This window comes from Plectropomus leopardus, chromosome 15, assembly GCF_008729295.1.
Source record: "Plectropomus leopardus isolate mb chromosome 15, YSFRI_Pleo_2.0, whole genome shotgun sequence".
NCBI classification, from domain to species: domain Eukaryota; kingdom Metazoa; phylum Chordata; class Actinopteri; order Perciformes; family Serranidae; genus Plectropomus; species Plectropomus leopardus.
Genome location: NC_056477.1, coordinates 17,051,446 through 17,078,962, shown reverse-complemented (window position 1 = coordinate 17,078,962; position 27,517 = coordinate 17,051,446). Strand labels below are relative to the sequence as shown.

The 27,517-nt window shown below is 37.6% G+C and overlaps 4 protein-coding genes across 5 annotated transcripts; 2 read left to right on the top strand and 2 right to left on the bottom strand.

Moving 5' to 3' along the window:
* The first annotated feature begins 452 nt into the window (after nt 1-452).
* LOC121954785 (glutathione S-transferase A4-like) lies at nt 453-6,669 on the top strand. Of its 2 annotated transcripts, XM_042502485.1 has the most exons (8): nt 453-559; nt 655-778; nt 1,104-1,155; nt 1,391-1,523; nt 1,612-1,747; nt 3,650-3,775; nt 4,549-4,726; nt 5,648-6,669. In XM_042502485.1, the coding sequence occupies exons 2-7, from the start codon at nt 692-694 to the stop codon at nt 4,684-4,686; spliced, it is 672 nt and encodes a 223-aa protein (XP_042358419.1). In that variant the 5' UTR covers nt 453-559; nt 655-691; the 3' UTR covers nt 4,687-4,726; nt 5,648-6,669. The 2 variants fall into 2 exon arrangements, with proteins under 2 accessions (XP_042358419.1, XP_042358418.1); XM_042502484.1 differs by lacking the exon at nt 5,648-6,669 and having other exon boundaries at nt 4,549-4,915.
* A 305-nt stretch (nt 6,670-6,974) lies between these two features.
* On the top strand, nt 6,975-8,751 carry LOC121954312 (glutathione S-transferase A4-like). Its single transcript, XM_042501710.1, has 7 exons — nt 6,975-7,056; nt 7,170-7,288; nt 7,379-7,430; nt 7,641-7,773; nt 7,861-7,996; nt 8,143-8,268; nt 8,421-8,751. The coding sequence occupies exons 2-7, from the start codon at nt 7,202-7,204 to the stop codon at nt 8,556-8,558; spliced, it is 672 nt and encodes a 223-aa protein (XP_042357644.1). The 5' UTR covers nt 6,975-7,056; nt 7,170-7,201; the 3' UTR covers nt 8,559-8,751.
* A 64-nt stretch (nt 8,752-8,815) lies between these two features.
* On the bottom strand, nt 8,816-11,127 carry tmem14a (transmembrane protein 14A). Its single transcript, XM_042501711.1, has 5 exons — nt 11,054-11,127; nt 9,853-9,935; nt 9,643-9,744; nt 9,461-9,548; nt 8,816-9,338 (listed from the first exon to the last, which is right to left on the bottom strand). The coding sequence occupies exons 2-5, from the start codon at nt 9,926-9,928 to the stop codon at nt 9,296-9,298; spliced, it is 309 nt and encodes a 102-aa protein (XP_042357645.1). The 5' UTR covers nt 9,929-9,935; nt 11,054-11,127; the 3' UTR covers nt 8,816-9,295.
* An 893-nt stretch (nt 11,128-12,020) lies between these two features.
* On the bottom strand, nt 12,021-27,191 carry agpat5 (1-acylglycerol-3-phosphate O-acyltransferase 5 (lysophosphatidic acid acyltransferase, epsilon)). Its single transcript, XM_042501709.1, has 8 exons — nt 26,400-27,191; nt 24,348-24,417; nt 24,145-24,260; nt 23,935-24,024; nt 22,343-22,433; nt 21,180-21,341; nt 16,525-16,648; nt 12,021-15,491 (listed from the first exon to the last, which is right to left on the bottom strand). The coding sequence occupies exons 1-8, from the start codon at nt 26,616-26,618 to the stop codon at nt 15,266-15,268; spliced, it is 1,098 nt and encodes a 365-aa protein (XP_042357643.1). The 5' UTR covers nt 26,619-27,191; the 3' UTR covers nt 12,021-15,265.
* Nucleotides 27,192-27,517: the final 326 nt, after the last annotated feature.

Here is a 27,517-nt window from a genome sequence, read left to right as displayed (position 1 = left end):
ATATATGGTGGATACATATTTAAAAATAAAACAATTAATGTCCTAATGCAGTCGACCAGAAGTACTAAGTAACAGTACACCGTAACACTCGTAAAAAGTACAAACACTTCAAAACTGAACTTATGTGCAACATTTGATAAAATACACATTAACTTTCTGTTACTCTAAGCAATTAAGATCTGACTGATACATTACGTCCGTTCATTGTTACAGTAGCGAATATTAATTTTTATATTGTGTTCGCTGCGACACGTTTAAAAACGTAAATTAGTTAAATAACTAAATTACGTCGATATGTTGAACTTGAAGATTATCAAATGAAAATAGTCAGTCAGATGTGTTTTTTTTCCTCCATGATGCCAGATAGTCATATTTTTCCCATGGTATCTAGCGGCAATATGCTAATGAGCCATATTTCTATTGGCCAGAACCAACCAATCAAAGACTTAGATGTTTCCGCATACTTTTATCCGTGTTTATCGACACCATTACCTTACATAACAACTTAACTTTATTTCACGACGCACTCCAACTTGATTTCTCCGCTGAAGCTGCACAGGTTTGACCAAAGAAACTTAACTCAGTTTATAACTTTATAATGATTTAAGTGCAGTGATATGATATTTAGTCCGTCTTTTTTCTTTTCTTTTTCAGACAGGGGTCTATCAGTACACACCCAAATACTGCAAAAATGTCTGAAAAAGTTGTGCTTTACTACCTTAATGGTAGAGGGAAAATGGAGTCTATCCGTTGGCTTTTGGCAGCTGCAGGAGTCGAGGTGAGTATGGTGATATTGATCTAAAGCTCTGCTGCATTTTAGGACCCCCAGACCTGCTGAATGTGCCCAAAATCTGTCATGTAATCTAATTTTCACAGTTTGGTTTATTTGGTGTGTGTATGTTTTAAATGCTATTATTGTCTATTTGTAATTTGTCCGAATTTTACTTTTTATACTTACTTAGTAACATTTTTTAATTCAAGTATTTTTTTTTTTTTACAGTTTGTTATAAGTAGCCTCCATCACTGTCTGAAGCTCTGCTGCATTTTAGGGACCTCAAATCTGCTGAATGTGCACTAAATCTGTCATGTGATCTCATTTTCAGTTTGATGAGATTTTTCTGACAACTCGTGACCAGTATTTGAAACTCATGAGTGGTGAGTTGGTTTCAAAAAGTTATAATAAACCTCTGGACTCTCTGGCCTGTTTCCAAATGACACTTAAACTTTTATATTTGTTAATCTGTTGACCTGTGTATGATGTCACCTGGGGTGACACAATCATTCAAGGTGAAGGTCATTAATAGCTTTTGACCTGTAGACAAAGAAATCAATGGTTTACCTCTTGGGTGTGTCGCTGTCTGCATGACATGCTGCTGTGTTTCTTCTGCAGATGGAGCTCTGATGTTTCAGCAGGTTCCCATGGTGGAAATTGATGGCATGAAACTAATTCAGACAAAAGCAATCTTGAATTACATCGCAGAGAAGTACAATCTCCATGGAAAAGATCTGAAAGACCGAGTCATGTATGGTCCATTTCTTTTAAGATTACAACAGCAGCGTGCTCTATTATGATGCGATTTTAGCAGGTGAATGCATATGCTTTACCCTCAGGATCAACATGTACTCAGAGGGACTGATGGATCTCATGGAAATGATCGTGATGTTGATGTTCACCGCAGATCCAAAACCAAAACTAGAGCAAATTGAGAGTAAAGCAAAAGAGCGCTACCTTCCTGTGTTTGAAAAGGTACCACTACTGAATATGTGAAATTATGTGATTCAATAACTGAGTAATCTCCGCTAATAACCCTTTAAGACATTGTTTAGATTTTTTTGAGGTGGCGCTGTATGGGGTACTTGTCTATAGTCAGATTATACAGTAGAAGTAGTCGGCACACCCCAAGTTTGGAGAAGCAGACTGGAGCCTGACACTGAAGCAGACCAATGTACTGCTGTGGATGAGGTTCAGCAACAAAATGTATTTTAGCCACCTAAAATAAGTCCCACCTAACAAAAATCAATATCAGTTTAAGTGTATGCCATAGTGAAAGTATTTTCACTGACGTTACCTTTCTGTCAGACAGCCCATCTAAAGGGAGAGAAGTTAACAACTTGAGTTACACATCTATGCTATCATACACATATTTATATGTCTAACTTGACATAGCACTTCACTAGTGCTAATTGTTTTTATTATTACAGTATTTTACATTTTTACATACTTTGTGCTGGTGCTTATCTCTACATTTCTATAATTCTATGCTCCCATCAAAGCCACCAGACTCCATTGAGAAAAATAGTAATTTTACATCACTGAACACAGGAGCTGCTGGTCTTCCCCTACTTCGATCAGTGAGTTACTTTGTGTTACTGTGTGACTTTGGTGAATCTGAACTAAACCTGTTTAACCCCAAATTCACACAATGACACAAAAAAACTGATCAAGGCAGCAGTAGATCAGCAGCTCTCGTGTTCTGCAGCGTTAAATCACTGTTTTTCGGAATGGAGTCTGGTATTGAAGAGAGTGATGTAACTACAGCTTCACTGCTGGAAATCACTGTCTGATATTAACCCTTTGAAATCTGAGAAAATTGTCTTGATTTCTTTCAAAATCATGGGAAGAAGGCAATGATCAAGAAATGGTCCACACATTTTAAATAAGTTTGTAAAGAGTACAAGAAAATATCTGAGAATTGGTTTTAAAAAAAACAGGAAAAAACAAACAAAGACATACAAAAAAATTTTTAAAAAAAAGGAAGGAAAAACAAACAAAATTACTTAAAATGTATAATAATTCTGAAACATATTTTGAAATATGTAATTATGATAATTATGAATATGGTTTTACACTCGCTTTTTGTCCCCTAGACATTTCCCCAAACTTTAAAAAAAAATAATTTACCAAATCTACTAATTTCTAAATTTATGTTACCAAATTTCTCATTGTCTTTTTTTTTTAAACTAAAATAAATAAAGCTTACACTTAAACTGATATTACTTTCTGTTAGTTGGGACTTTTTCTAGGTGGCTAAAATGCATTTTGTTGCTGACCTGTCCACAGCAGTACATTGCTTAGTTTCTGTGTCGCACTTCAGCCTGCTTCTCTAAACTGGGGGTGTGCCGAATCACATCTACTGTATGAAAAATACTGTCTATTGATACGCACCACATAAAGCCCCACTTCAAAAAAATCTATCCCTTTAAAGATGGAAAATGCTCTTGTTGATGATTATGATTTGGTTGTACTCACCGGTTTGTTCGATGATCCAGGATGCTTCAGTGTAGATTGATTTGCAGGAGTTGCTCTGCGAAGCTAATCTGATTTTTCTGACTGTTGCGGAAAAACAATATCAAAACCCCAAACAAAAATTCTTCCCAAAAAACAGGCCTTTACGAAAACAAAGTTCATATCAATGAGGCTATAAACAAATTCAAACTAAGATTAACCAAACACACTGCGAGTTGGTCATTTCTATCTTCCCTGCTTTACTAATTCAGCACACCTGCCTTTAATGAGGAGATCCTGGGATGCCAGGACAGGTGATGCATTCAAGTGACTAAAAAAAAAGGGAAAATAAAAGGGCTTGCTATAAGTGGCTGTAACATGTCTGATAACTACACAATATTGTGTTTTTGACGGACATCTCAGGCGCTGACTGGGCCTATGTACCTGGTGGGAGGTAAGCTGAGCTGTGCAGACGTGCAGCTGCTTGAATGCACGCTGATGTTGGAGGAGAAATTCGCTGGAATCCTTGCTGACTTTCCCAACGTCAAGGTAAAAGATACTCGAAAAGGCTGGATATAAAAAGGAACTGCAATAACTTACCCCCATGAAATCTCAGTGTGATAGTTTTAATCACAATTTCTTGTGCTGTTTTCAGACACCTTTCACAAGTGTTAAAACCTTTGAACCCTGAGCAAATTAATGCAATTTCCTTTAAAAGTATGGGGAAAGATGGGGTACCCAGTAGCCCAGTTGTGAGAGCAGACGTTACGTCCTCACAACAGTGTCTTATGTCTCTCTCCCCCTTTCACGCTTAAAACAGTTTTGTCAATAAAGGCAAAAAGCAGGAAAAGATCAACTTAAAAAAAAAAGAAGAAAGAAATATGGGGAAAAGGCAATAAGTTACTTGATTAGAAATGTTCCACAAATTGCAAGAAATTAGTAGATTTAGAAAATTATTTTTAAAAAGCAAAGGAAAAATATAAAAAAAAGAGGAAAAAAGTCAAATCAAGGGAAAAACTTAATTATCATAATTACATTTTTTAACAGTATATATTTATTTGTTTATTTTTTAGTTTTAAGAACTTTCCCAGGTGATTTACTTTTTAAATTTGTTTTCTTTTCATTCTTCCTTTGTTTCTTTTTTATTATACCAATTTTCAGGTAATTTTCTTGTGTTTTTTTTTTTTCTTTAATAATTTATTGCTAATTTTCTGGTCACTTCTCTATTTGTTCCTCATTGCCTTCTTCCTATGTTTCTGAAAGAAATCAAGCCAAATTGCAGAGGTTTCAAAGGGACTGACTGTAACTGTGTTTCCCTCCAGTCTTTCCAGGGCAGGATGACACAGATTCCCGCCATCAGCAGGTTCCTGCAGCCAGGCAGCAAGAGGAAGCCGCAGCCAGACGCTGAGTTCGTGAAGACTGTTATGAAGATCTTCAACATCACACGACCACTCCAGTGAACTCTACATTCTTCACACCGGCAGTGTGAATGATTCACCGGTGCATCATACACACACAGCATTTAGAGCATGTGGATCAATGATATTTGCTGGTTTATGTTGAGATTAGTGCTGCACTATCCATTATAAATCCATTTAGCATGAAGGAAATGCATGTAATCCTGCATAACGTCACAGTACTTCAATGTTTTAATGTGAAGGATCAAATAAATAGTTTATCTTTGAGGAACATTTGACAAATTGCTGTGTTTTTGTTCTGTGTAAAAGGCATAGTTCATTTTTTTTTCTAAGTGCGGCTGTATGGAGTACCTATCCATAGTGAGTGTATTACAAACAGTAGATGTCAGTATGCCCCAGTTTGGAGAAGCAGGCTGGACTCTGACATGGATGCTAAGTAATGCACTGCTGTGGATGGAGGTAACAAACGATATTTTAGTGACTTAAAAAAAGACAAAACTAAAAAAATTAATATCACTTAAGTGCAAACTATATTACGATTATTTTAAGCACCTCACCTTAACGTCAGATGGTCCTTTACAACCAAGATAATGAAAAAGAAGGGAAGGTTATCACAAGTTTAACTTGCACTGAAAAATCATTTCACCAGATTAAAAAACACAAATTACATGATGCTTACTGACGTTTTTCCCTAAATAGGCACAATTGTTTTCCTGCCCTGTTTGTCTGTGTATCATGATGTAATGTTATCTTGGACCAAACGGGCTTGAGGTGCTGCTGCTGTACACAGTCGTGATCTGTCTGGAGACCAATAACAAGAAAAACAAAAACACATATTTCAATTAATAAAAAAAAGTCAGTAAGCATCATGTAATGTTTGTTTTTGAATCTGGCAGAGGGATTTTTTAGTCAAAGTTAAAACAACAAAGAAATGATGGATTGTACTGTGACCAGTCATACTCGCTCCATCGTGACTGACTCGTGAACTTTCCTTCTGTTACAGTTTCGTTGGTTATGAAGAGGAAGCAATCAAGCTTCAGTTCCCCATCTATGCTCTGGCCAAAGCATGACCTCGAGTGTGATACTGCTTAATTGACAACTAACAGGGATGTTTTCATTGTCGTGGCTGTATGAAGCCACAAGTCAAAGGAAAAGAAGGAAACGTTCACAGCAGACCAACACTATTTCAACTTTTCATCTGCTACATAACAACATCTATAGGGCCTCCAGTGAAACAGGGAGACGCACAAGCTACATGCTTAACCATGCAAAAAGTGACAACACATCTGTGCTTTAACAGTGTCATCCTAATTAATACGGTATTCAAAAAGTGATGAAGATGACAGAGGTACAAGACGTGGTCATACAGCAGTGATGCCAGAGGAGGATCTTTCTTACAGCTGAAAGAGGTCCTAGCTAAGCCCCTGATGTCCTAAAATCCTAGAAATGTCCTATAGTCCTAGAAACATGTATGGGGCTGCTGTGATTGGTCCCCGGCCCCCTGCATTTTGCAAAAGTGGCCAGCAGGCAAAGCAAACTGAGTTGGATTATCAATAAATACATTGATTCCATTTTTAATGCAACAGTTTACAGTGCTTAATCAATACCTTATCAATCGATAAAATAAGTCTTCTGAACAATAAAGTGAACAAAACTAGTCAGAGAACCACATAGATAATAACTAAACCTAATCCAAAGGAACCCTGATTCCCCCCATAATATCAGAGCTCTCGGTTTGGTCTGTGATGGTTTTCTTCAGCCAGGCTCTGCCCTCAGCCCCATTTTTGGCCGACTCCAACCTGGAGGTGAACATAGTTGAACTTGGGTAACTCAAAGACAAAGATAAAGGAATCAATAACTTACAAAAGCAAACAGCAACATGACAAAACAATGTAAACTAAGTGTGCATGCTTCATATAGAAAACTGTATGGTCAACAAGCTGATTAATCACTTTTAAACTAAACAGACTTGGTTTGTATGTAATTTAAGTGACTGCAAATTAAAGGGAACTGAACATGTGGTAATGTTGTGTGTATGTGTGTGTGAATTATTCAACCTTTTCCGTGGCTGTGAGCACGGCCATCACAGCTAAATTTAAAAGTGGCAAAACTACAGTATAAACAATACTCCATACCAAAAAAAGCAGGCCTGCTCATAAAGAATAGACAAAGGAACAGCCTTTTTTTCCCCCATGATGCCAGTTTATTCATTTTTCTCCAATGATCTCTACCGGCAACATGGTAATGAGACATGTTTCTATTGGACAGGCCAGCCAGTCACAGACTTCAGATGTTTCCGCCCACCTTCTCTTTTATTTTTTTTATTGACACTTTAGTCTTATATAACAGCTTAACTTTATTTGACCACGCACTTCACCCTCATTTCCTCACTTCAGCTTGGACTGTGCACAGGTATGACAAAGGAAAATTCATCTTACTTTCTGTTAACTTTTTGTTTGCAGAGTTGCACTGAGAAAGAAATGTAATATTTACTCTTTTGTACTCTACTTTTTTTTCATTTTTAGATTTAACGGTATACTTCCAAAATATAAGAACCATGTCTGGAAAAGTTTTGTTGTACTACATTAATGGTAGAGGGAGAATGGAGTCAATCCGCTGGCTTCTGACAGTTGCAGAAGTTGAGGTTAGTGTGATATTAAAGTTCTGGTTCATTTTAGGAACCTAAAACCTGCAGAATGTGCACTAAATCTGTCATGTAATCTCATTTTCACAGTTTGATGAGATTTATCTGACAACTCGTGACCAGTACTTGAAACTCATAAGTGGTGAGTTGGTTTCAAAAAGCAAGCGAACCTTTGGACTCTGGTCTGTTTACAAGTGACATTCTGACCTTTTTCCCAGGTGCTTATCTGTTCACTTTGGCCTACCTATGGTGTAACCTGGGATGATACAACCATTTACGGCAGAGAAAATTACTGGTTTACCTCTTGGGTGTGTCGCTGTCTGCATGACATGCTGCTGTGTTTCTTCTGCAGATGGAGCTCTGATGTTTCAGCAGGTTCCCATGGTGGAAATTGATGGCATGAAACTAATTCAGACAAAAGCAATCTTGAATTACATTGCAGAGAAGTACAATCTCCATGGAAAAGATCTGAAAGACCGAGTCATGTATGGTCCATTTCTTTTAAAAGTGTAATCATAAGTGTGTCTTTTGTTCTAACATGTGATTTTAGCGGTTGAATGCTTTACCCTCAGGATCAACATGTACTCAGAGGGACTGATGGATCTCATGGAAATGATCATGATGTTGCCCTTCACCCCAGATCCAAAACCAAAACTGGAGCAAATTGAGAGTAAAGCAAAAGAGCGCTACCTTCCTGTGTTTGAAAAGGTACCACCATAATTACTGTAAACATGAAATGTTGTGGCCTAATAACTGATTAATCTTGATTAAAAACACAAGATGTAAAATGCTCCTGTTGACGATATTATTTGTTAACTAAACAAGATTTTGTGTGTCTTTGACAAACATCTCAGGTGCTGACTGGGCATGTGTACCTGGTCGGAGGTAAGCTGAGCTGTGCAGACGTGCAGCTGCTTGAATGCACCCTGATGTTGGAGGAGAAATTCGCTGAAATCCTTGCCAACTTTCCCAACATCAAGGTAAAAGATACTCGATGAGACTGGATATTACAGCAGCACAAAAACATAACTTTTCCACTATGAAATCCCACAATATTGTTATTAATCATAATAAAAATACACCCTGATTGCTAATTGTTCTGTTTAAGGATGACTCTGTGTTTCCCCTCCAGGATTTTCAGGGCAGGATGACGCAGCTTCCCGCCATCAGGAAGTTCCTGCAGCCAGGCAGCAAGAGGAAGCCGCAGCCAGATGAGCAGTACGTAAAGACCATCATGGAGGTGTTCAACATCACATTACCACTGCCATGAACCCAGTTCATTCCTCACACCAGCAGTTTAAGTCATTCACAAGGGAATTATACAAGCATGTTCAATATGTGGATCAATTATATTTGCTGGTTTATACTGAAATAAATACTGCACCATCCATTGCAACTCTTCAGCATTTTCCTGTAAAAATCTCCAAAATAAATGGTTTATTTTTGAGGAAAATTTGAAAAAACTGCTGTTTTTTTTTGCTCTGTTTGGATTATAATCACATCATGTACATAAAAAGAAAAGTCTTATTTTAAGAATCACATCTGTTTATTTAGTGTTGCTATTATTACAAAAAACATACTAACTTTGAGTCCTTTCAAAGTGATTAACATGGTATGTGAGCAGTCGAGAAAACATTATTCTTTAAACTTGGTCAGTAAGATGAATATTAGAGGTTACAAACCTTGCAGCCTGTTAAACTGAAGTGGCAGTGTACGCAGCAAAGCCCTGCCAACACAAACAATACCAGCCACAAAGCTCACGTACATCTGTTCATCTCAAAACACGAGAGATTCATTTGTTAACATGCTCATGAAGAAACACCAAGTTTTTAGTAGATCAATACATAATCTTAAATCTCTTAAACACTCACTCATGGCTTTTGCAAAGTTTCTGGTCACATTAAAGTTACCAAACAAAACAGACAACTGGGAATGATGCTTCCTTTAAAACAAGGTTTGTTCATTGAGAGTCAGACAGCGCACTGAAAGAAAGCGTTATTCCTCCATTCACACCATGAGGAGCAGCAGCAGTCGAAACACCATCAACAAACTGTGAGAAAGAAACAGATCAAAAACCATCAGATTTACCAGTGTGCAACAAGCTGTTACAAAACTTCACAAATGTGATTGCTCAATGAACTTTACTGCACGTTGAGCAAGTTGGACTCTAACCTTAGCCCTGCCATGATACCAGCAGGCAATAATTTTCCCGATTTCTTGTATCTTGATCCCATCACCAGTGCGAGGACTCCAGAAGTAACTAAAAGAAACAAAACACCACGACATGTTGATTCTCTAACTCAGGAGCTGCTGAAAAAAAAGCTAACTAGGAGGAGGAGTGCAGCCATACTCACGCAATGACACCTTGATGTCCTTTGGGTCATTAGAGATGTTGTACGCACCGTAAGCAGACAACACACCAAAAACTACACCCGCCATCATTGACATCACACTGCCTACAGCGACACAGAGACACATGATGATCATCAGCTGTTTAACAAATAAATAATGAGAAAGAAAATTTCCTTTGGTTGAGCTTTTTGCCAAAATGAAAAGCTTTTAACCTTTTCTCTTGTATCCCATAAATCCTCCAAAGGCAATGGCTGCGGCAAAGCCGAACCCAATCCAGTCCACCGCCATCTCAAAGCTGTGAACATAAAGCACAGTACAGAGTCAGGTAGCTGCCCAAGCAAAAGATTGTGTTAGCTGAAGGACACTTAGTATACTTCCATGAGCACATTATTAATAAACTAAAAGTGTGCTATTTAGAAATGTACTTATAATATACTGAATTTATGTTGTATTCTACTAAAGAGTTAATGAAATACATCTAAGTGGCTTTTAATTCTGTGCTTTTAAAAAATATACTTAAATCCAACTTGTTTTTACTGGAAAAATATTTTAATTATAATTTAAGTCGACTCAAAAAAAAAAATTAAAATAATACTTGAAATGTTTTTAACACATTTTACTCTAATTATAAATACATGTATTATATATTATAGGCGCACTTACAGTTGACTGACGATTTATTGAACTATACTTAAAGTAGAGAGAAGTACAATTTTTAGAAGTACAGCATTAGTAATAAGTAATAGTATATTTAAGTGCGTCTCAAAATAGTAATAGTCAAGAGCACTTAATTGTATTTTAGTAACTCTTTAATAGCACTTATAGCAAATAATTAGTGTATTAAGTATTTTGTTAGTCCATTGAAAATAGCATGCTTTTATCACATTTCTACTAAGTGTATTAGGTATACTTATTGGTTGGTACTTATTGGTTCCAGTGCTTTTTTAACCTGGGACTAACATCACACATTTGGTACATTTTAATAAGCACACTTTAGATTAAGTCTAGTTGAGAGTCCTTTGTTTGTACCTGGGCTTCATGCTAAATAGCAAACTTACAAAAAAAATTAATAATAATAATTCAGCTCTAAAACTGAAGTATTCATGAGACAATTTGTACCCCCAGGAGAGCAGCCTTGCTAGATTATAGTTTATTGACAACAATTTACCTTCTTTTAAACTTTATAGCACAGATTTACTTTAGTTTCAGTACTTTGACCGTGTTTTTAGGAGTATTTTCCTGCAGGAAGTCTGACACATCTCTAGATGTCGCTGTGAGACTTTTAGTGGTAAAAACATAAAACAACATTAACAGATGCGTAAAGACAAACAGCTCTACGCGCACATATTCTATAATAAATACTATTGTCATTGTTATTTAGTACTTTAATTCGTCTTGGTAAATATTACATACCTCTGATCCAAACAGCAGAGCAGCAGCAGTTAGAAACGTTACCCTCCAACTGCGACTGCACTTCCTTGTTTCTGCACAGACTGTAACACGCATGCGCCGTTTGGTTCGTGCTGTGTTCGCTGACATTTGACAAAGTGGGACAGTAGTGTTTCACAACATTAAAACCTATACCAGTAGATTTTTTTTTCTCACTGAAATAAGCAAATAAATAAACAAATAAAAAAAAGGGTATTTGTCATTTGATTTGTTGTCACTCAGTTAATTGTCTTGTACTTATCAGAGTAGGGGGTTGGCTATACACACATACATACATACATACATACATATACATACACATATATATATATCTCAATTAGAGGCCCAGTTACCATGCAGTTCATTTTTATATACATTTACTGCTCCCTGTTTTTAAAGTTAGTTAGCTGCTTTGATCGCACTAACAAATAGAAATGTTTTAATGTTCTTTTGTTAATATGAATGTGCTGCAAATGTATTAACACACATAAAACCTAGGGAAAATAAACTGTATTATTTGAACATAGTAGCACTGGTTGGTCTCTGTACTTACATTAATACAGACGTGGAGGCAATATGGTACATACACAATACACAGTGAACAGTAGGTGGGGTGTGGAGGTGGGTGGTCAAAATTGGCCAAACAGCAAATTTAATCTGGCAATAATCTGTCCCTCAGGCAGCTCAAGCCCTTAGACCTGCAGGATTTACTTTAAAATCTTGCTCTTAACATGAAGTTTTTAAACATTACATAAAAAAAAGTTAGGTGCAAATTACAGAAAAATATCAAACTGTGCATGAAACATTTAAACATTTTCATCGGATGTGCAATTACAAAAATGACTTCTTGGGTGTGCATGGTTAACTTAGTCAACAATCAGCCTAATTCCAGCAGTAAAACATTAATCACATACTCAGGACAGTCAGAAAACACAGAAAACTTGACTCTCTCCAAAGAAAACCACTTTATTTCACTCTGACCCCATTTCCAAAACTTACATACATTAAAGGTTTCATTGTATAGTCCTCAAAAAGTGTAAATCAATGCATTCTTCAAGCAAAATAAGCCACTATGAACCGTAGACAATGTGACCACATGCTGCAGTGAGCAGCAGCTCCTCATGCAGTCACCTGATGGGAAAGAGCCACTGTGGCCCCCACTGAGAGGGCTGAGGACCAACTCCTCCAAAGAGAAGGCACGCATTTCCAAAATCAGTTGGCATTTAAATACTGTCTACATAGTTTTCCTGATGAGTTACAGTCTGATCTTGTCAGGATAAAAATGACTATAAAATGGCTGACAAGAGTCATTTAAGAACGAGGAAGGATTATTCAAGTGAGGTATTGGAGCGACATGTAAAAACTATGAGACTTACTGTACCATCCACATGAAGAAAAAACACTGCGGACTAACTCTAGACGAGACGGCTGACATGTAAAGTGACACGTGGAAAAATGCAATGGTTTCATTACGGTAAACAACAACAATGGACTTACAGTGCATTTTACAATACAGTGACATTTATAATACAAATGGCTTTGAGTGCACAGGATCCTGTGATATACTGTTAACATGGCTTTGTCATCTTTTTGCTAGGTAGATACTTTTGTGTGAGTAGTAACATGGTATTCAAAGTAATAAATGCATATAAAAGTTATGGAACCATTATACAAAAAAAGGATAATGTATTTAGGCCAAAAAAAAAAAAAGACCAAGTTTCTTTGCTGTCATCTGGGCTGGCATCAAACAAGTATTGCTCAACTTAAAACACACGTACAACATTGTGGAAAATACACCAGGTTTTGGCAATGACTTACATTTTAAAGAGTTATTTCAACATTTTTCAACTTGGACCTTATTTTCTCATGTTTTTGTGTCTAAGTGACTAATGTGAACAACTTTTTTGAAATTGGTCCAGTATTAAGAGAGCGAGAGCTTCATCTATACGGCGCCTGCAATGTAACCAGATGAGGCAACGGTGCACCATCACAGTTTTGGCCATTAAAACTGGTTATTTTTGCAACAGACAGGCTCAGATTGTTATAAGTGCCTGAAGTGTCTCTCTACCTTTTCCTTCATCCAGTCTGTTTGTTATTCTTGATGTCTTGCTCTGAAATCTCACAACACGTATGCTCTAGCCCAAATAAATTTGGACAGCCATCGATTTCAAAAGCCTCATCCACATTGTCAATATCAGTTAAAAAAAAACAAAAAAACATAACATTGAAAATCTTTTAGATAACTTACAGATACGCTTTCTTTACTGCAATACAACAGACAACTCCCTTTCACTCGCATTTCCTGTCAGGCTACTCCCTGAATGTCCGAGATTCGAATAATCAGTCCGACACCCCTCACTTTGACTGAGATCGCTTCAAGTCGAGCAGTCATTTTTTCTTTGCTTGTCAGTGTGCAGCAGTGTTTTTCTGGGGACATTTTGGTCATGAGTTGTTGGGGCAGAGTGAGCGCTCTTAATTTTCACGCCACTCTTTGGTACAGGGAGCTGTGGACATGTAGGCAGTGTCACAGAGGAGGAAAGGAGAAAAATAACATTATCTTCCCTCTTCTGCTTACTGGTAAATTTACAGCTTACAGCAACTTAATACAATACAGTCTCTTGCTTTTGTTTGATAAATAGTGTCGACAAAAAATGTTGCACATTTACAACCCATCATTAACACAGTTAGCTTGCTTACTATATTAAATGGCTGCCGCTGTCACACCTTACGTCCCGCTGAGCCAGTTCGAACTTTAAGCCTTTATATGAAGGAAAAACCCCAAATCGTTAAATATTCATACGGATCAGCCGAAAAAGATTCAACTAACATAATTTTAAGTTTTGTACAGTCCTGGTTTCCTGCATTGTTTTCCTGTAGCAAGTCACGTGTCCTGAGATTTCAAAACGGGGACGTCCCCTTGAGCAAGATTTAGACACAATAAAAAACATTTTGCATCAAGCGAAAGGTAGAGACACACTTTAGATACTTAGAATCTGAGCTTGTCTGTGGCAAAAATATCAACTTTTAATGGACAAACACTGACATTGCACAATTGTCCTATATGCTTATATTGCAGGCGTTACACGGCTGCAGCCATCTCTCTCAATATGGGACCAATTTCAAAAATTGCTGTTCACGTCAGTCATGGCGACTCAAAAACAACAACAACAACAAAAAAAGGGTTCGGCTTAAAAAAAATGCAGGTGTGACGTTTTGAGATTAAAGCAATATTTAGTGGCAGAACATCTGCATTCCTCCATATGAGCTCACTGGCATCTGCAAGTGCTCTGCGACAAAGACTCAAAACTCTATAACTCAAACTCAATAGACTGAATTTATCAATATTTATCAATATCAGTAAAATCTTGGGTGTTGGAAATAAAAAAAATACTCTTTCATATATGCATAAATGAGAGTGTTTTGCGGCTACATTCATTAATATATAAAACAAAGTGATGTCAGATGAATGTTTATGGTAAACAATGCAGCTGGTGTCATGTTTATGAGCCCCTATAGAGGACTGCATGCTATTCATGTTCTCATGTAAAAACGTCTCTTTAAATGAGCAAAGTGCATAAACCTCCTGACCCAGAACTTGGCATCAAAAACATTACAACCAACGTCAATGAGTCAGTGCACTTTAATAATTAATGATCCATCATCAGTAGGCTGGTGTACTGTGTCAGCTACATACAGCAGCTGAATGTGATCATTAAACGTGTTTTCAGAGTACGAAAACACGTTGTACTCAAAAGTCTTACAAGAGCTTTAAAGTGGCCAATGTTTGATGGAAAAGTGAGCATGCATGAATACTAATTTGGCTAAATCTAATGACTGGGGCATTTATTTTAAGAGAAGTATATAGCTATTTTTATTTTATAGTAGATAGTAACGGGTATTTTAGAGAATTCTAAATGCTTTTCACCAAACCCACTCATGTTTTCTCATCATTTCAGGCTGCAAATCCAAATAACGCGAGGGAACAAGTAGCACAAAAAGCTTAACATTTCTCCGTATCTCCGCTCAGCTTGCAGCTCAAGGTCAACAGTGAACCAGACATGTGGGGTAAATCTCTGAGCCTCTTATCAGATACTGCGCTGCATCTGGAACACACCTTGTGTTGTGGCGATACAGGAAAACGGTGACGTCTCTCCATGTCTTTTGTGCGTCTCATCGTGGCAGCCTCTGCCCTCTTTGTTAAGGAAACGCGTTCACCCACAGCCAGCCCAGCAGCGTCCCGTACACCCAGGTTCTCACGTACAGTTTCCTGCCGTTCTCCGTCAGCAGTAATGGCAGTGTCAGCCCCCCCAGGATCATCACTGACGGAAGGGTTTTAGAAAGGTTCAGAGGAGAACGTTTTCCTTCCCCGGGGAACCTGCATAGTTTGTCTGCATCCTCCGACTCGTAAAAATTCGTCAGCAGCCTTTGAAAAGACAGATAAGTCCCTTAGGATTTCAGCTTGTCTTTGAAAAGCACAACAGCTACAAAAGTGGGGAGAAGCATGGCGAAAATCTGTCAGACAAACAGGCATCAGGGTTTTTACAGCAGTGACAGCACAAAAACTGCACCCAAATCACACCGGGGAGTTTTGTAGCGTGTTGTTGTGTTTGTCCATAAATCACCACTTTCTACTGTAAATATACTGAGTTATATATAATGTCAATTATATACTCAATATCATTTCAAAACACCACTGTGATTCACATTTGGTGTTATATCAGTCATTCTGGGCTTTTTTCTGCCATGTCCCCCACGTAAAATGATCGTAGGGGTGCAACTAATTATTATTTCTATTGTCCATTGAACTGTTGATGATTTTCTTGATTAATCGACCGACTGTTTAGTTTATAAAACATTTTATTCTTTTGTCTTGTTTAGTCTGACCAACAGTGCAAAACCTAAAAATGTAATCTGGAAGACCAACAGGATGGATTTAAGACGCTTGTTAGCCAGTCAGCAAATGAACATCACAACCTGATGTTAGAAAAACCCAAAAGATATTTACCTAACGCTAATGAACAGAGAGAGAGCTGCGTGCGTCAGGGCCAGAACGCTGTTAGCTCTCTCAGCACTGTTGCCGTTGATAATGCTGTTCTCACCGTCTCTCCATGTTGAGAGCCGAGTGCTGACAACCTCTGAATATCATGTAGAGCTCCTTTAAAAAAATGACTTGGAACTACAAATAGATAATCATAATAGTTGCAGATCTAACCCACAACCATTTCAGCTCTAAGTTCTGTATGTTTTATTTGAAAACAAAAACAAGTCAGAACCACTGGTCTAAAAGGAGCCGTACATAATCAGATTTTCAGAATAAACAGGAAGAATTTATTATCTCATTTATTTAGACGCTAGGAAGCAAAACATTTAAAAAACATCACTGTGGAGTACATATTGATTGCATAACAATTGAAATTTTAAATGATTGATTGTTTCACCCACACACACACACTTACCGGTCCTTGATTTCAAACCGCTCGTGTAGCCACCTGCGGAAAAACAGTGGCTCTGAAGGAATTTCCTTTATGTCCACGCGGTCGAAGTGTATGTGGACTCGGGGACATTCTTTGCACAGGAATTCTGTCAAACACAGAAAATAAAGAGACTAAACAAAAACAGGAAAAGCCTTTCAGCAGAACGGCACGTAAAAGTAAGCACTGCGAAACAAATTGAGGCGACAATGATAGAGCGGAGCTGCTATGACGCCGTGATGCCAGGGCCCTTTGATTCAAGAGAGTAAAGACTGGTTATACACAGCAGCTCGTTGGTCAAACTGCTGCACCACGGTTTAATAACTGAGTCCAAAAAGCAAGTCGGGTAAAATTTAAGACTAAATGTAGCATTCTACTGAATATTCTTTATTTGTATGATGAGATTCAATTTCGGCAACAACTTATAAATGTTGCTAAAATAAATGTTAAAATGTTTAGTATCAAGTCTAAATTAGGCTGTCAGAGCACTGAGCAAAGAAAGAAAAGTGTCTGAGAAGGTCAGACATAAAAATGTAACCAAGTGTGAACGCTCAAGGCTACACGTGTATCCCCAGAGACCTTCAAGTTCCTGTTTCCACAACACGCAATATTATCAGGAAACCTGGCACTGCGGCCAAAAGAGGAAACATGATCGAAGTCTGCAGCGAAAGATCGCTTCACTGGCGGAGAGAGCGCCTCAATCAGCTGCTGCAGAGATTTAAATCTACCCTCAGACAGAAAATGCGCCTCTTCAATAAACACTGACGACTCAGTGGAAGACGGTTCATGCAGACGGAGGCTCAGGAGGAGAGACAAACAAACGCCTGATTTATTTTTGCAAGAACACACAGGAAGAAATATTAAAAGAAAAGACTACAATCTGAGCCTCTCCTGCAGGTCGTGTGTTTTTGAGCTGAACAATGTTCCAAAACACACTTTAAAAACAACTTCCTGGAATAGAAGAAGGAAATCAGCTCTTTGCTCTGTAGTAACAAACTGCCTCGCGATCCAAATCCTTTCTAGCACAGCTGAAAATGAATCTTTAATAATATTGCGAAGTGTCAACGTACAAAGAGAAGCTACTGAAGAGGTGCACGGAGATAATTCATTTCATATCATTCAAGAAGCACTTGGTATTGTAGATCATTTGTTATCCAAAGTGTTTAAGGTGTGGGTTGTAATTCTGGGTAAGAGACTGACGATAGTGAGTCTCGTGCATTAGTAACTGACGACCTGGGAAAAACAATCAACAATCACTGAATCTGACACTGAATCTGATCTGAAAAGAAAAAAAACTTCCGCTTTTATTTAGTTTGATGTCAGTGAGTTATTTAACACAGCTGGAAAATAACACATGATAGAGAGTGCAAAATTGCCAAGCTGCAGACTTTTATCCTTAACATTCAGCTCCAGACTCCAGACAGGGAGCTATAAATGCCTAAAATAATTTACAAAGAGCCAATTGATTCATCCTCCCCTGGCTACAAAAATGAGTGAATGAATGTACTGTGGTTTTGTGGTGCTGTAGCGTAATTTGGTGAAACTAACATTATGAAAATGAAGTCGGAGCACTGCAACTTTATTCGTTATGATAATTTAAATTATGTTTTTTCACATTTATTGCTCAAATACCCAAACAGCTACTGGCTACAATAGAGGTTCAAAAAGTCTGTTATTACTAAAAAAAAAAATGCAATTATTGTTTCCTTTTTTTTAAGCTTTTTGATTATTGGACATGGTAACAATAATCAGTTAATGTGAATTGCTTGAAATTTGAATAACAATTTCCTACTGGGTCATTCCATGTCAACTCACCTAGAATTAAGAAATTTTCCAGTTATTATCAGGGATTTTTTCCAAAAAACAACTCAAGTCAAATTCATTCATTCACATAGACTCATGGGGTCTTACAAAGTTTTATATCTCTGCTTCAAATACTTTTTTAATCATTAATCTGTGAAGTTTGAGAGCTAAATTTCATCATTTTTGTGAGTGTGTTCTAAGCTTCACCAATTGCTTGTCTTTCACTGGATTGGACTATAAGTTGTATAAGGTTAGCTTAAGGATCATTTGCTACGGATATTTATGTATGTAGTAGTTACTGGATGTTTTAAAGTAATCAAATGATTTTTTTTTATCCTTAAGAAGAATCATAATTTTCAAAATTTAATATCTCCACTATTTTATTTTAATTTTTTTAAACGTTTTTTGCAATCAAATACTGATTCTGTGTAGTATTCCTGTAGTTTTCATTAATCTAGGTTATTTTTTTCTGTATGGAAAATGAGTGCCACAGACCTCGCTGAATGTAGCTTTGGAGCTGAATGCCCAACTTTAGATATTTGGACTGTATATTTGTATATATTAGGAGGGATCCTTTTAATTTCTTTGAAACCTTTTTATGGGAAAGTGTTTATATTAACTGCAGATATACATAAAAAAGCCGTTATATTACTCTTTCATGCTGTAATATTACTCTCATGTTATCTAGTAGGTAGATATGTTGACTTCAAAGTTCTTCATCTCTGTGTCCCTGTTGAGCCTATTTTTTATTTGGTTGAGGAAGTTTACAAGTTAGAGCTTGTAAAAGCTCAGTTTGTTGCATATTGACGGTGATGATGACTTTGGTGAGGTTTAAAATACAGTCTCAAAAATGATTAAATTGACCTCTGGGGGCCAAAAATCAAATGTTTATAATTTTTAAAATAAGTTTTTGGAGTAGAGCTAAAGGATTTTGCAACGTTACATTAATTCAATAAACGTTTTTAAGTAACACGGAAATCTCAGACATGAGCTTGGAGGTCCTGGGTGGGTTGGTGTGGAATGACCATATTATGACGTTGCAGTGAGAGGTTAAAAACACTCAAATACATTTCATTTTCCAAACTCAATAACAAATCTATTATCTCTTCCAACTGACAATCAATTGTGATCAGTTTTCAAATTCAAGTCACATAGTACATGTGACACGTACCTCTGGGTGCAATACTACACCATCACAATGAGTTGACGTGATTTAAACTGTTCATACAGCGGAGAAATATTTGTCAGATGTGAAACTCGGATGTGAGTGTGCACTGCGAACGCAGCCTCGAGTCACTTCCTCGTGAAATCACTAAAGTCACCTTCACCACATGAGGCCAGGAAGTGCGTGATGACGAGAAGAATGCTTTTCTATTCTCTCTGTTCTGTTTGCTAGAAACACATTGATGTTTATTCCTGAATGAAACGGGATGTTGTTTTTTTTAACATTCAAACAGAGCTTGTCGAACAAGCGGGAACACAGAGTAATCAGAAACTCCAAAACATGGAGTCATGCTGTTTACAGGAAGACGCGGCCGTTGACAGGTAATGTTTGCTGTGTGATTAATTACTGAGTGAGCGTAGACAATGTTGCAGGATAGATGATACAGTGCCTGTGTGTCTGTGGACACACTGGAGGCAGATTGCAGCTGCTGTTAGCTGACAGACTGTTTTTTTATAACAAGTGTTAAAATGCTGCCTCTGTCTCTCTGTGATGCTAAAAACAAATCACATCTCCTTCATTAATAACTGCTATTTACACACATTTTTAAAATTGCAATCAGGTACACGGCCATTTACAATCACACTCGGTATCAGTGAGTGTTCTTGTTATGTTGATTCTTCCTGTACCATGATTGAAATTCAATATGGAAATAAGTTTTTCATCAAAGATGGCACGTTCCAAGTCAGGGAAAGCAATACAATGGGCAAGCGTCATTCATTTTTAAATCATTACTGAAAGAGGAGAGTTACAGGTTGCTGAACAGACTTATTTTACACACAAGTTTCGGCCTGATTTATCCCTGATTCACCTCTTACGACAGTTAGAGGGGAAATCCAGTCTGGGATCTTGGTTGGTATAGATGTTGTGACTTTGTAAAAAAGTAGTGTTCAGGTAGTAGCACAATTGCAAGCTACAAAGATGGCAGAAATGGTGCTGAGAGAAACACAGACAAAGCGAGACAAAATGCCAAATGCATAAAGATCCTTCCAAAAAACCAGTGATGTCAAAACTTTTTGATGACTTTTCAGGGACTTATAATAAAAATTCCCATGACCATTAACAATATTTAACAAAAACACTGCTCAAAACTGTGCAGTTTTAAAGTAGTAATGGGGCATAGCATCGGTATGGAAACTTCAGGATTCATGACTCAACATGTTAAAATACACAACAGAACATTATTTTACTCTTTCCAGCTAGTGGGGATGCATGTAGGGAGAAATGCAATATAGGGAAAAAAAACATGCGGTTTCTAGGGCTGCACAACATGCAAAAAAAAATCATATTGCAATTATTTTGACATACTGCAACAATAGTCACACATTGTAATGTGAATGATAATATTTGTATTTCATTTTCCAAAAATGATGTGATTTTTGTTGGGGTCTATATGTGATTTTTGTTGGGGTCTATGCAAAACAAGCGTGCCTCACATGTGCCTCAGGTCAAAAATATGATTTTGTAGATTTTGTTAAAAGACTGCAGCTCCTGTTATTTAGATCATGAAGCTGGGCAATTCTGAGATTTTGATAATGCTACAAATAATTGTGCAGGCCTAACAATGTAACTTTAACTAAGATTTCTACATGTCTGTGGCTGAATGCCTGCTTACCGGGCATCGATGGCGCAGGTTTTCTTTGACCGGAGGCATCCAGCGTACCCTCATAGGCCACTGTGACGTCATACACGGCGCCCAGGTGGTCCCTCATGGACTCGAGGGCTATGTGAGAGGCTTTCATTCTGGGTGTGAGTGTGTGTTTCAGGATACCCAGCCCTATGGAGAGGGACAGAAGATTATTATCTGATAATCATGTCATATTTAATCCCCTTTAAAATACCTTAAAAATAAACACATATATCATTTTATAAAAACAGAGTAATTCCAAGTGAATGCTTGTGTTTTGGTTAGTTACTGCACTCTCTGTGGACGTGGCACCACCCTCTGCTCACTAATACCTCACTAATAGCAGATAATGTCATGTGCACATGTCGGCTCTCCACAGCGATTTATTTGGATTAATGGGGGAAGGTGATATTCAGAGCTGCAGTCCGGAGATAGGCTTAATCTCTGCAGAATGGATGCAGTGTGAGTCAATCATAACACCACACTGCCCAACAGCAGCATCACAATAACCGTGCTGACGCAACATATGTATTTGGCTATAAGATGGTAATGCTATATGGAAATTTGCATTGCATTTTAGTACAATCACCATTTTAATCAGTTAATTTCACTTCCTCATGTTACAAAAATAACCAGAAGAGACATCTCTTGTAAACAGATTTTTTTGTGAGCAATACATCATCTTATCAACCAACCAAGTTTGTTCAGTCCTCAAACTTTGAGCTGCAAAAATTGTAATATTTAAAAAGCAGTTTTAGGTGAACCAAGTCCTGGCACCACACCAATGACAACGTCAATAAATGTTACAGATTCTGTTTATAAAGCTCTGCAAATTAATACTTCAATAAAGGGGTATGGAAAAATGGCCAAAATCCTATCTTTAAAAACAGTGTTTTTATACAATATCTACTTTGTTCTGAACTTTGTAAAACATTATTATAATAATGAATAATATAAACTGAAAACTTAACTTTGAAATAAATACTGTTATGAATCTGTTTGCACGTGATGCTCACTGGTCCAATAGTAGCTTGTGATGGTGATCACAGGTCAACACAGGAAAACTTTGTCAGCTGTTTTACAGACTGAGTGGGCTGTGCTGAATTAGGATGCAGCAGTACAGCAGTAAATGGCTGCCATCATGCCGGTACCTTCTTTCGTAGCAAAAGCCTGACTGTCAGCGATAACATTCTTGAGCTCTGGATTATACCGAGTTCCTTCTGGGAAGATGACAAGGTACATCTGCAGGAAGAGAACAGAAACACATGAAATCAAAGCCTCTTTGGTGTTTGGCTCTTGCTGCAACTGGCCAAAATGGAGTCTCCTACACTGACGGGATTCTCTGAACACGGAAACCAAACGCCGTGCTGAACTTACGCGGTTTACAAGAAACCTGGATACACAGTTTTCATCACCATGTTCTTTTAAATCAACTTAAGTTGCAACTGAACTGAGAGCCGAGTCTCTTAGTGTTGTAGACTCAACGTACTGCTGCATTCAGTCCTCTTTCCTCCATTTTAGTAACGCCAGATAAGAAAGATATCAACCACAAAATCTGTGTTTTATGCAAGGTCAACAAACAGAAAATTGCACACTTTCGCAAATGTATCTTTGCAATTAGTAGTACTGAGTAAGAATCACTTTTTTTCATATTCTGCAAAATATTGATGGAAGGTCAGACAGAGAGAGCTGATCCTGAAACACAAGCTTCATACAGACACTCAAGAATCCGGCCCAACCAAATCATCGCAAAACAAAAAGAAAAAATATCAGATACTGGAACGAAATTACTAAATCACAAAGTAAAATAGAATTTTATTTGACCCTGAACTGAGAATACATGTTGGCAGAATACCTGACCACCGTGACAGATATAATACAAAGGAAAACATTGACAATGTACAGACTGAGAGGACACAGCCTATGTTGACTGTCATCAAAGACAAGTCAAGACTGAATCTCACTTCCTACTACACTGTGACGAATACAACGATTTAAGAGAACATTTTCTTTGAAAAAATAGAAATAAACATATGTTCTGAGTTTATCCATTTTCCACATCTTCAGAAATGGTCTTATATATGTGGAGAGAAAAGTCAATGTGCAGTTTTAGCTTCAAAATATGTTAAATATCGTCATAAATGAAGAGAAACAAACTCCACACTAAATGTTTCCATGTAACTAAAACAGACTGTAAACAATATGTGTCTAAAACATATTTCTGCAATGTATTTAATCATTTAATAATCTGTTATGTTGATTTGGCAACAATGTGACAAACATGCATGGCAATAAAGCTGATTTGAATTTGAGAGAGAGAGAGAGAGAGAGAGAGAGAGAGAGAGAGAGAAAGAGAGAGAGAGAGACTAATCCTCTACATCTAAATCCCCCAAAAAGTGATTGTAAACAAGCCCTTTCAACAACAATAACACACTGCAATTGAACTCTCCTGCATCCAATATCTGATTATCCATTTTATTTCTTCGCTGCTGGCGTCATTGGATGTTCTGTTTGTTCAAACTCTGAGCAACTATTCACACAAACATTTTAATTAGAAGTAGGGCAAGAAGGAATTTTTGTAGACTGGATTTTGGGAAGATTATCACAGAAAGCTCTGCAGTGAATTTAAATGGGGAAAGTTTAAGAGCAAGTTCGTGATGATCAGAAAATTTGGAAAATAAGGCCTCATAGAGTAAATTTGCATGTAGTCAATGGGCTTTTTTTATGTCTAAAGTGAACTTACTGGCGTTCCACATTGAGTCTCAGTGATGAGCTTCTTCTTCATCGCCTGTTCATTAAACTTTGAGCTTCGTTTCACGTACACTCCTCCGTGCTAAAACAAACAAACAAACAAACAGGATCTGATGAGAACAGCAGTGGGGAATGTGATTCAGGTTTACATCTTTAAAATCAGCTACAAAATGACATTCAAATACTCACACAGTTGCATTACCTGAGAGAAATACCATCCGTACAGCGGGAGCCACTTGAGTCCATCTTTCAAGACGTACCTGACGTGGCCCAGAGCGCTCTGCCTGATGGCGAGCATGTCAGCGATGATCCAGTCAGCTGCAAGGAAAAACATTTGGGAGAGATTAGATGCAATCTGTGCTCCATGCCAACACTGATATATCAATATACAAATGGATGTATTACCTGTGCACTGGTGATTGGACAGGTAGATCACGTTCTCTTTGTTCTTTGGTATATCTCCGTATATAACAATCTGCAGACAGAGAACGCAAGTTAGAGATATTAGAGACTGATACAAAGCTTTAAATGCCTTTAAGACTCTCATAGAAAGAGGAGCCAGCCCTGTGTTTTCAATCTGGTTTAGTGATGTGATGTTTTTTCAAATCTTGAAAATCTCTCAGAAGAGTGACTGATTGCTTCTTTAAGTTGTGGAGACCATTTATTGAGTATTTTGATCACCTATCAACCATTCCTCCAAAACTCTTTCCTGCTTGTTATACCTATAATCTGTTGGTTTTAAATCAATCTATAGGTATGATGGTGCCTCTCTAATCAGCTTATCCCATTTACTCCATTAAATTACAATGTTTAACTCCCTATTTTCCCTTTATTTATTTATTTTACTTACTTTTTAATGTATTTTAAGTTGTTCTTTTGGGTTTGTTTTTTTTACCTTTGTGTTTTTTTTCTCCTTCTTTTATTATTTTTTACTATTTCTTGAGTTTTGAATATGGTGATATGCAAATGTACTTGTTTTGCTTTCACAAATAAAAACAATTGGGGAAAAACAGTTATTACATACCCCCTGCAGTGTCAATAGTTTGCATAGTGATTCTATATTAAGATAATTATTTCTCTTGTTTTGCTGAATATTTGAACTGCCTCTGGGATTTGTTTGCAGTTCAGGCTGTTTTTGCATATTTGTTTAAAAAAAAAAAAAAGACAAGGCAAGATCTAAACGTTTTTTAAACAAAGCACATCAAGTCCGAACTCCTACATTTTAGCTGTTGTTTTTCTGCATACTTTAACGTACGAACCGTGGTAACATAAGGGCAAAAGAATGCAGACTTTCTTGCAGTGCAACTGCTTCATCAAGATCCTGTTTACCAGCCTCAATGTCTGGCTCCACTTTACATTTTGTTATTTTAAGAATCACAGCAGACGCGTACACCTGCAGTAATGCCCTAAATGGTTTGCATGCAATATTAATTGCAAGTTCAAGGCTTGCAGGAATAGCCAGTCATATTTTATCAGACGAGGTATGAGTGGGTAACATCATCGTCAGATTCGCAGATGACTCCACAGTTGTGGGGCTCATAAGTGGAAATGATTAAACACTGCACAGGGAGGAGGTCCCACCTGGTGGGCTGTAGCAGTGACAATAATCTGGTGCTCATTGTCGACAAAACCAAGGAGATGATGGTCGACTTCAGAGAAACACAGCAAACTGAGCACACGTCCCTCTGCATCAGTGCCTCCAAATAATACAAAAAATACGCTTACACCATCTGAAAGGTTTTTGATTAAAAAATTGTTGTACTTGTTTTAAGGTACAGTGAAGTACTTAGGCCAGTAGTAAGTTATCATGCCCTCCCAATCTTCCTAAACTTCATTTGCTGCAAAAAATAAATAAATAAATACAATTTATAAGATTGGCAACTCTCTCATTCTCTGATGAGGCCTCTGTTCCACTTTTCAGTAAACTGAATATTCTCTCAGTATATGACATAAATATTCACCAGATATGCGTGTTTATATATAAATACACGTCTCTACCATCTTCTATACCATAATACATAATACAGTTTCTTTATATTTAATTCGCAGATTCATTTATATAATACTAGACAGGTTGATCAGCTTCACCTTCTGTTATATAAAATAAAACATGGTCAGTTTTACTTCAGATATCGCAGTGTACAGACATGGAATCATAATGATTTAAAAGGAAACTGTCATTTTTTTCCTTTTTTCATCTACACTTTGTATTGTGTTATCTGTACTTCTTTTTTTACTGGTTATTTTTTCTGCTCTTTGTGGTAATTTACTGTATGATGCTATGTTAAGCTTGTTTTTCATCGCTTTCGTTATTGTGTGTTGTTGGGAAGTTGGGAAGTTGGGAGAGGGCGGGGGGTTCTTGACCTCTCCTGACACATTTTTTTTGTTGTTTCTTTTATTCAACTGTATTTTATGCCGCTTACAAATAAACTAAAGCTAAAAGGATGGCTCACTCACCTCCACTCCTGTGTAGTTCTCAAAGAAGAAGAGGACCATACTCTGGTAGATGGAGTACAACCGGTCGTCCAACTTGTGATACAGCCTTGCTGGTAGGACAGTTGACAGCAAGCGCCATGTCCCCCATGATAGCAGATAAGCAGGCGCTGTCCCCAGCATGACCGTGGCTGGAAACCAGTACCGCAGCGAGTATGTGTGCACAACCAGAGAGAGCAGCATGGTCCCACCTCCGGCTCCACTAAAGTAACAAAAAACTCCCTGAAGTAGACTGTAGGACTCGGTACTACTCTGAGAGCACTGATTCAGTCCCCCCTATCTGTCCCACGCCACACCTGGCCTACTTTCAGCACACCTGTCCTGACAAGTCAGCATAAGAAAGTGGGAGAGCTGCAGCTGGAGGGGAGCTAGCTGGCTAAAGCTAATTTTAACCTTGTGTGCAAAAGGCAGTTAGCAAAGTCGGCTTAAGCGCGAACATCAATCCATGCTGCAACAAAAAAAATAACTTAAGTTATCGGATTAGTTTTAACATTTTAGGACATAAAAGAGCAACACCCCAACCCGGACATTTACAGTGTAAGTTGTAAAGAAAGCGTTAGCCTGCCGTTTAACGTGTTTCAGCCCGACAGGAAGTTTTACTAAACGCTACATTTGATATAAACTGTCCGCTCTATTGTCGGTACGATAACAAAGTGTAACACAAACGTCAGCCCGGTTGTTAACAGGCAGGATAGTTTCTTTTTCCTCCTCTAGTTCTTCATCTTTATCCGGGCTAGCTGTTCACAAACTAGCTTCTTGCAGCAAATGTCACACACGCCTCCCTACGTCATGACACCATGTAGCATCGACGGAGCTGATTGGTCAAAAGAGGTATTAGGGCCAGCCAATGAGCGGGGCGCAACACGAGTTCCATAATGCTCCATTATTAAAGGGCTATGACGCGTTTTATTTTATCTGCAAGTAACAAAAATGATCATTTTCCATTTTCATACATGAGCTCAGAATCCTGAAATCATTCCCCAATTTTCCTTTTTTTCTTATAAATGAATTTAAACTGTACAGAAAATATTTAAAACTGATAAAATCTTTTATGCTGATATTGTTTTTTATGATTTTTTAAT

What these genes read in the sequence shown, in the direction of transcription:
- LOC121954785 (XM_042502485.1), top strand. Translation starts at nt 692, where the DNA reads ATGTCTGAAAAAGTTGTGCTTTACTACCTTAATGGTAGAGGGAAAATG. An exon ending in ACCTTCCTGTGTTTGAAAAG is followed by an intron (nt 1,748 to 3,649) that starts GTACCACTACTG and finishes CGGACATCTCAG; the next exon opens with GCGCTGACTGGGCCTATGTA. An exon ending in CTGACTTTCCCAACGTCAAG is followed by an intron (nt 3,776 to 4,548) that starts GTAAAAGATACT and finishes GTTTCCCTCCAG; the next exon opens with TCTTTCCAGGGCAGGATGAC.
- LOC121954312 (XM_042501710.1), top strand. Translation starts at nt 7,202, where the DNA reads ATGTCTGGAAAAGTTTTGTTGTACTACATTAATGGTAGAGGGAGAATG. An exon ending in GTACTTGAAACTCATAAGTG is followed by an intron (nt 7,431 to 7,640) that starts GTGAGTTGGTTT and finishes TTTCTTCTGCAG; the next exon opens with ATGGAGCTCTGATGTTTCAG. An exon ending in ACCTTCCTGTGTTTGAAAAG is followed by an intron (nt 7,997 to 8,142) that starts GTACCACCATAA and finishes CAAACATCTCAG; the next exon opens with GTGCTGACTGGGCATGTGTA.
- tmem14a (XM_042501711.1), bottom strand. Translation starts at nt 9,928, where the DNA reads ATGGCGGTGGACTGGATTGGGTTCGGCTTTGCCGCAGCCATTGCCTTT. An exon ending in TATGGGATACAAGAGAAAAG is followed by an intron (nt 9,745 to 9,852) that starts GTTAAAAGCTTT and finishes GTGTCGCTGTAG; the next exon opens with GCAGTGTGATGTCAATGATG. An exon ending in GGTATCATGGCAGGGCTAAG is followed by an intron (nt 9,339 to 9,460) that starts GTTAGAGTCCAA and finishes TCTTTCTCACAG; the next exon opens with TTTGTTGATGGTGTTTCGAC.
- agpat5 (XM_042501709.1), bottom strand. Translation starts at nt 26,618, where the DNA reads ATGCTGCTCTCTCTGGTTGTGCACACATACTCGCTGCGGTACTGGTTT. An exon ending in ACGGATGGTATTTCTCTCAG is followed by an intron (nt 24,025 to 24,144) that starts GTAATGCAACTG and finishes TGTTTGTTTTAG; the next exon opens with CACGGAGGAGTGTACGTGAA. An exon ending in CGGTTTGAAATCAAGGACCG is followed by an intron (nt 15,492 to 16,524) that starts GTAAGTGTGTGT and finishes GTCTTTTCAAAG; the next exon opens with GCTGCTGACGAATTTTTACG.